Source organism: Bombina bombina, chromosome 5, assembly GCF_027579735.1.
Source record: "Bombina bombina isolate aBomBom1 chromosome 5, aBomBom1.pri, whole genome shotgun sequence".
Taxonomy (NCBI): domain Eukaryota; kingdom Metazoa; phylum Chordata; class Amphibia; order Anura; family Bombinatoridae; genus Bombina; species Bombina bombina.
The window spans coordinates 1,143,731,093-1,143,739,468 of record NC_069503.1 but is presented as its reverse complement, the minus strand read 5'-3'; the positions used below and the strand labels follow the sequence as shown (position 1 = coordinate 1,143,739,468).

The 8,376-nt window shown below is 43.3% G+C and overlaps 1 protein-coding gene across 1 annotated transcript in view; it reads right to left on the bottom strand.

Annotated features, from left to right (window-relative positions):
- Nucleotides 1–479: 479 nt before the first annotated feature.
- Nucleotides 480–8,376, bottom strand: part of EXOSC4 (exosome component 4) — a 31,648-nt gene continuing 23,751 nt past the window's right edge. The window contains exon 3 of the mRNA XM_053715454.1: nt 480–1,492. Coding sequence (XP_053571429.1) covers nt 1,121–1,492 — 372 coding nt within the window. The 3' untranslated portion in view covers nt 480–1,120. The remainder of the gene's footprint in view (nt 1,493–8,376) is intronic.

Sequence of the window (8,376 nt, the reverse complement as noted above, 5' to 3'; positions counted from 1 at the left end):
AAGAGAAAAAAAAAAAAAAAAAAAAAGGGTAGAGAGTCATTTTAAACAACTTTCTAATTTACCTGTTTTATCAATTTTTCTTTGTTTTCTTGGTATCTTTTGTTGAAATGTAGTGATGTAAGCTTAGAATCCGGCCCATTTCTGGAGCCCTATATGTCAGCAGTTTTACAAGAATGTTATCCATTTGCAAGAGCACTAGAGGGCAGCACTATTTCCTGTCATGTAGTGCACCAGAAGCTACCTAGGTATCTCTTCAACAAAGACCATCATAGGAAAAAAGCAAATATGAACATAGAAGTAAATTGGATACTTTAAAAATGTATTCTCTGTCTGAATCACGAAAGAACATATTTGGGTTTCAGGTCCCTTTTAGTAATAACTTCTCAACAGCCTGTGTGACCCAATGTATTGACAAAGTCACCAGTGTACGTACAAAGCCTGAGATAACCACAGATTCCCACTGAAAGACAACACACAAAACAAGTACAAAATTGCCTTTATTTACAAAAGATCAACCTGAACAGTGTGTAGGAATTCTATACAGCACATGGTAAATAAAAATACAAACTCACACTTAAGACAGCGCATACGAACGCCATCGCCTGCAGGATTATACAAAATGGTGTTACTACTCTGTGCTGGACACCTGTGTACAAATAATAAAGAGGACACGGTCTTCAGAGAACAAGCACTATACTTGCAGCCCCCTTTTTATATGCATGTTTAGACTCAGGGGGTCTCTTGACTGTGACCGTCTGATAACTGAATTTCAGGTTTTAAAATGACTGTAAAGCTGCCAGCTCATAATCAGCAGCGCTGCAGGATGACTTTACCACAAATATTACACAATACATCACATAAGATGCTATAGCTGGTACCCATTAGCACAGGGCTAGTATTAGCACAGGGCTAGTATTATTAGACACAGACAGTACAGCTGGTGTATATAAATTAAAAGGACAATTTTTTTTATGAACCTCCTTATCTGGGGCATTTGAAAAACTGAAGCAGGCACTGAACACCCTGCAGCCGATGTCTCTTTCACACTCTGACCTGGCGCAGAAGGAGCAGTCACCTACCACTGGCACCAAGAAATCCCAGACCAGACCTGGCTGTACATTTATGTTGATCCGCGTTCACCAACAAGTGTAGTGACCTCTTGCAAGTGCTCTCTCACAGCCTGGTCCAGCACTGCGTACACATCCTTACAGGCTTTGCTTGCAGCATCCATTACCCGCTCCAGGTTATCCTCATGTAGCCGCGAGTTCATCTCCAGAAGTGCAATCTGATCAGATTTGGGCAGCAGAGCCAGGGCCAGCTGGGGACCACCAGCCGCCTCTTCAATGTAACTCAGGTCCGCCAGCGGAGTGTCTTCAATAAAGCCGGCAGAGCAAGCGCACACGTAGTCTCGCATAGGGATTCCTGCGTCAATAACCGCCAGTGTAGCTGCATTCACGCAGGTGCAGTAATTACCGCCATCTGCCTGAAGGATCTAAACAAGAGATAAAGAAGGATTTCAGCTTGAACCAATACTTATTGCTCAGTATATACACAACAATGTACAATTCTGACTCCTAACAGTAGAACTCAGCCTCTCCCTGAATTAAGGGAATCTGTATTATTCCTAATCACTGTTACAAAAGTTACACAAAAATATCACCCATCCTAAATAAATCCAACTTTACCCACTGCCTTGGCTAACAAAAACATAGTTAAAAAGGCTTTCCATACCCAATCAATTTAGATCCTAGTTGAGAAGCATTTACTTCCTTAACTAAATCCCACTTGAGAAGGATCCCCCAATGCTAACTTGGTCACAGTTTAAAGAAATTGCTGTCTTATGTAACAAGATCCCAGTTTAAAGCAGGACTCAAACAAACACAGGAGCTGGAAACCACTAGAATTTACCCATGGCTCCTAACGTTCTTGGATATGCTCCATATATCTATATTCAAATACCACTGTCTGGCTCATAAATATTCTTACTGGCTCCAAAATTTTAAACAGATTTGCCGACCCTTGGTTTAGAGGAAGACCTCCCTAGTTCAACAAGCAAACCCTACCCTGGTTTGAAGGCATCCTGAGCACTGCCCAATTAAAAGGTCAAGTAGTCAGGCAAGCAGATGATAAAAGAGTTCTCCCATCCAACAAGGAGGTTGGAATCTGCTGCCACCTCTTGCAGTATAGGTGGTGGTTCCAACAGGCAAAAGTAGCTACAATAAAAAGAAAAATGTATGCTTACCTGATAAATGTATTTATTTTTTGACACAATGAGTCCACGGATCATCTAATTACTATTGGGAATATCACTACTGCCCTGCAGGAGGCGGCAAAGAGCACCACAGCAAAGCTGTTAAATATCACCTCCCTTCCCTCCCACCCCAGTCATTCGACCGAAGTAAAGGAGAGAAAGGAAGTAACAAGGTGCAGAGGTGTCTGAAGTTTAAGACAAACCAACAACCTGTCTAAAAAACAGGGCGGGCCGTGGACTTGTGTCAAAAAAGAAATAAAATTTATCAGGTAAGCATAAATGTTCTTTTCTTTTTAATGACACGATGAGTCCACAGATCATCTAATTACTATTGGGAATCAATACCCAAGCTAGAGTACACAGAGGATACGGGAGGGACAAGACAGGGAACCTAAATGGAAGGCACCATTGCTTGAAGAACCTTTCTCCCAAAAGCGGCCTCAGCGGAGGCAAAAGTATCAAATTTGTAGAATTTTGAAAAAGTGTGAAGAGAGGACCAAGTTGCAGCCTTGCAAATCTGTTCCACAGAAGCTTCATTCTTGAATGCCCATGAGGAAGCAACAGCCCTCGTGGAATGAGCCGTACCTCTCTGGAGGCTGCTGTCCAGCAGTCTCATATGCAAAACGGATGATACTCTTCAGCCAAAAGGAAAGAGAAGTAGCCGTAGCTTTCTGACCCTTACGTTTTCCTGAGAAAACCACAAACAAAGCAGAAGACTGACGAAAATCCTTAGTCGCTTGCAGGTAAATGTTTAAGGCACGAACCACATCCAAATTGTGTAGAAGCCATTCCTTCTGAGAGGTAGGAATAGGACACAAGGAAGGAACAACAATCTCCTGATTAATGTTCCGATCAGAAACAACTTTAGGATGAAATCCTAATTTAGTATGTAAAGCTACCTTATCTGAATGAAAAATAAGATAAGGGGACTCATACTCCAATGCCGAGAGCTCTGACACTCTGCGAGCAGAAGAAATAGCAACAAGAAATAAAACCTTCCAAGATAACAACTTAATATCTAAAGAATGCATAGGCTCAAATGGAGCCCCTTGAACTTTGAGAACTAAATTAAGACTCCATGGAGGAGTAACTGGCTTGAACACAGGCCTGATCCAGACCAAGGCCTGACAAAAAGATTGTACGTCTGGAACATCTGCAAGAAGTTTGTGTAACAGAATAAATAAGGCAGAAATGTGACCCTTAAGGGAACTAGCTGATAATCCTTTCTCCAAACCCTCTTGGAGAAAAGACAAAATTCTATGGATCCTAACTACTCCAAGAGTAGTCCTTGGATTCACACCAATAGAGATATTTGCGCCATATCTTGTAGTAAATTTTCCTAGTTACAGGTTTACGAGCCTGAATCATGGTCTCTATGACCGATTCTGAAAAGCCTCGCTTGGATAAAATTAAGTGTTCAATCTCCAAGCAGTCAGCTTCAGAGAAACTGGATTTGGATGAAGGAAGGGCCCTTGAAGTAGTAGGTCCTTCCTCACCGGAAGTCTCCAAGGTGGACAAGATGACATGTCCACCAGATCTATATACCAAATTCTGTGAGGCCAAGCCGGTGCAATGAGGATCACCGACGCCCTCTCCTGCTTTATTCGAGCAATGACTCGAGGAAGGAGAGCGAACGGAGGAAATAGGTATGCTAGACTGAAGGTCCAAGTTACTGCCAGAGCGTCTATCAGTACGGCCTGAGGGTCCCTGGACCTCAATCCGTACCTCGGAAGTTTGGCATTCTGACAAGATGCCATGAGATCTAATTCCGGCCGACCCCATCTGAGAATCAGGCTGGAAAACACTTCCGGATGGAGTTCCCACTCCCCTGGATGAAAGGCCTGCCTGTTCATGAAGTCCGCCTCCCAGTTGTCCACCCCTGGGATGTGTATTGCCGACAGACAACAAGAGTGGGTTTCCGCCCACCGAAGAATTTTGGCTACCTCCTTCATTGTCAAGGAACTCTGTGTTCCTCCCTGATGATTGATGTAAGCCACTGAAGTAATGTTGTCCGACTGGAATCTGATAAACTGGGCCGAGGCTAACTGAGGCCAGGCCAGAAGAGCATTGAGGATCGCTCTTAGTTCCAGAATGTTGATTGGAAGAACAGACTCTGACTAAGTCCAAACTCCCTGAGTCTTTAGGGAGCCCCAGACTGGCGTCTGTCACAATTACCCAGGAGGGTCTGCGAAAGCAGGTTCCCTGGGAGAGATGATCTTGAGACAACCACCATTGAAGAGAGAGTCCCTTGTCTCCTGCTTCAGTAGTATTTGTGGATACAAATCCGCATAATCTCTGTTCCATTGACTGAGCATGTCTAGCTGCAGAGATCTGAGATAGAACTGAGCGAACGGGATGATGTCCATTGCCGCTACCATCAGCCCAACTACCTCCATGCACTGAGCCACTGATGGCCGAGGAGTGGACTGAAGCGCTAGGCAAGAATCGAAAATCTTTGATTTCCTGACTTCTGTCAGAAAACTCTTCATTGAAAGGGAATCTATTATGGTTCCCAAGAAAGTTACCCTTGTACTTGGAAATAAGGAGCTCTTTTCCAAATTTACCTCCCATCCGTAAGATCGCAGGAAGGATAACAACATTTCCGTGTGGGACCCTGCTTGTTGAAAGGATGGCGCCTGGACCAGGATGTCATCCTGTAATCGAAGCACCGCCAACAGAGATCCCAGAATCTTTGAGAAAATCCTGTGAGCTGTGGCAAGTCGGAACGGAAGAGCTACGAATTGAAAGTGTTTGTCTAGGAATGCAAACCTTAGAAACTTGTGATGATCCCTGTGGATGGGAACTTGCAGATACGCGTCCTTAAAATCCACAGTTGTCATAAATTGACCCTCTTAGACCAAAGGAAGAATGGAATGAATAGTTTCCATCTTGAAGGAGGACAGAATTTGTTTAGACTCTTGAGATCTAAAATTGGTCTGAAGGTTCCCTCTTTTTTGGGCACCACAAACAGGTTGGAATAAAATCCCAGCCCCCGTTTCTGCATTGGAACAGGAACTATAAATGGAGAGGTCTCGTACACATTGTAAGAACGCCTCACTTTTTGTCTGGTCTACAGATAATCTTGAAAGCAGAAACCTGCCTCTGGGAGAAAAACTTTTGAACTCTAGTTTGTATCTCTGGGACACTATTTCTACTGCCCAGGGATCCTGAACATCTTGAGCCCAAGCCTGGGTGAAAAAGTAATTTCTGCCCCCTACAAGATCCGGTCCCGGATCGGGGGCATGCCCTTCATGCCGTCTTTGATTCAATAGCAGGCTTCTTGGATTGTTTTCCTTTGTTCTAAGACTGATTGGGTCTCCAGGAGGGTTTGGACTGTTCCTGTTTGGAGGTGGAAGCGGAAGAATTTCCTTTGAAATTTCGAAAGGAACGAAAATTACTCCGACGTCCCTTTTGCTTGTTTCTTTTATCCTGAGGAAGATGATGACCCTTTCCTCCTGTGCTAGAGATTATTTCCGCCAACCCCAGTCCAAACAAGGTTTTCCCCTTGTAAGGAATCACTAAAAGTTTAGACTTAGATCAAACATTCGCAGAGCAAGGCTTTAACCATAAGGCTGCGAGCTAAGACGGCAAAACCCAAAATCTTTGCTCCCAGCTTAATAACCTGTAGGGAAGCATCAGTAATAAAGGAATTAGCCATTTTAAGGGCTTTAATCCTATCCTGAATTTCATCAAGGGGAGTGTCTGTCCTAATAGCATCAGACAACGCATCAAACCAATATGCCGCCGCGCTAGTGATGGTAGCAATGCACACTGCAGGTTGCCATTGTAACCCGTGGTGTACGTACATCTTCTTGAGTAACCCCTCTTTTTTTATCCATCGGATCTTTAAAAGGCACAACTATCCTCTATGGGTATAGTAGTTCTTTTGGCCAACGTGGAAACTGCACCTTCCACCTTGGGTACTTTTTGCCAAGACTCCTTGTTAGAGTCTGCTATGGGAAATATCTTTTTAAATATAGGAGAAAAAAAAAGGGATACCCAGTCTCTCCGACTCCTTAGCTATGATCTCAGTAGCTCGATCCGGAACCGGAAAAACCTCCACCAAGGAAGGTACATCAAAATATTTGTTTAGCTTACTGGATTTTTTTAGGCTCAACTACGACCGTGGAGTTGCAGTCGTCAAATATAGCTAAAACCTCCTTGAGTAACAGACTGAGGTGTTCTAGCTTAAATCTGAAAGACACAACTTCAGTATCAGCAAGAGGAATTACACTGTCAGAATCTGAAATTTCACCTTCAGATGCTACTAAGGAATCCTCCTGCTCAGGCTTCTGGGAGGGGGCATTCGAAATAGCAACAACTGCGTCAGAAACCTCATTTACTAAATGTCTGATTTTCCTCTTACGCTTTCCCTGTAGCATGGGAAAAGAAGACAACGCATCAGAAACTGTAGAAGACATGAAAGAAGCAATGTCTTGCAACGTAATCCCAGAAGGAATTAAAGAGGAAGCGCAGGGCACTGCTTTTGCGGGTGATAAACTTTGGGACGCTTGAGAACAAAGCTGCAGCATAAATTGAACATTGTCAATAGACTCCTGGGCAAAATTCCCCTTAGAACATGTTGGCTCAAAAACATAATTTATGCTTACCTGATAAATTCCTTTCTTCTGTAGTGTGATCAGTCCACGGGTCATCATTACTTGTGGGATATTAACTGCTCCCCTACAGGAAGTGCAAGAGGATTCACCCAGCAGAGTTGCTATATAGCTCCTCCCCTCTACGTCACCTCCAGTCATTCGACCAAGGACCAACGAGAAAGGAGAAGCCAAGGGTGTAGTGGTGACTGGAGTATAATTTAAAAAATATTTACCTGCCTTAAAAAACAGGGCGGGCCGTGGACTGATCACACTACAGAAGAAAGGAATTTATCAGGTAAGCATAAATTATGTTTTCTTCTGTTAAGTGTGATCAGTCCACGGGTCATCATTACTTGTGGGATACCAATACCAAAGCAAAAGTACACGGATGACGGGAGGGATAGGCAGGCTCTTTATACAGAAGGAACCACTGCCTGAAGAACCTTTCTCCCAAAAATAGCCTCCGAGGAAGCAAAAGTGTCAAATTTGTAAAATTTGGAAAAAGTATGAAGCGAAGACCAAGTTGCAGCCTTGCAAATCTGTTCAACAGAGGCCTCATTCTTAAAGGCCCAAGTGGAAGCCACAGCTCTAGTGGAATGAGCTGTAATTCTTTCAGGAGGCTGCTGTCCAGCAGTCTCATAAGCTAAACGAATTATGCTACGAAGCCAAAAAGAGAGAGAGGTAGCAGAAGCTTTTTGACCTCTCCTCTGACCAGAGTAAACGACAAACAGGGAAGACGTTTGTCGAAAATCTTTAGTTGCCTGTAAATAAAATTTAAGGGCACAAACTACATCCAGATTGTGCAAAAGACGTTCCTTCCTCGAAGAAGGATTTGGGCACAAGGATGGAACAACAATCTCCTGATTGATATTCCTGTTAGTGACTACCTTAGGTAAGAACCCAGGCTTAGTACGCAGAACTACCTTATCCGAGTGAAAAATCAAATAAGGAGAATCACAATGTAAGGCTGATAACTCAGAGACTCTTCGAGCCGAGGAAATAGCCATTAAAAATAGAACTTTCCAAGATAACAACTTTATATCAATGGAATGAAGGGGTTCAAACGGAACACCCTGTAAAACGTTAAGAACAAGGTTTAAACTCCATGGTGGAGCCACAGCTTTAAACACAGGTTTAATCCTGGCCAAAGCCTGACAAAAAGCCTGAACGTCTGGAACTTCTGACAGACGCTTGTGTAACAGAATGGACAGAGCTGAGATCTGTCCCTTTAAGGAACTAGCGGATAACCCCTTTTCTAAACCTTCTTGTAGAAAAGACAATATCCTAGGAATCCTAACCTTACTCCAAGAGTAACCTTTGGATTCGCACCAATATAGGTATTTACGCCATATTTTATGGTAAATCTTTCTGGTAACAGGCTTCCTAGCCTGTATTAAGGTATCTCAATAACTGACTCAGAAAAACCACGCTTTGATAAGATCAAGCGTTCAATTTCCAAGCAGTCAGCTTCAGAGAAGTTAGATTTTGATGTTTGAAAGGACCCTGAATCAGAAGGTCCTGTTTCAG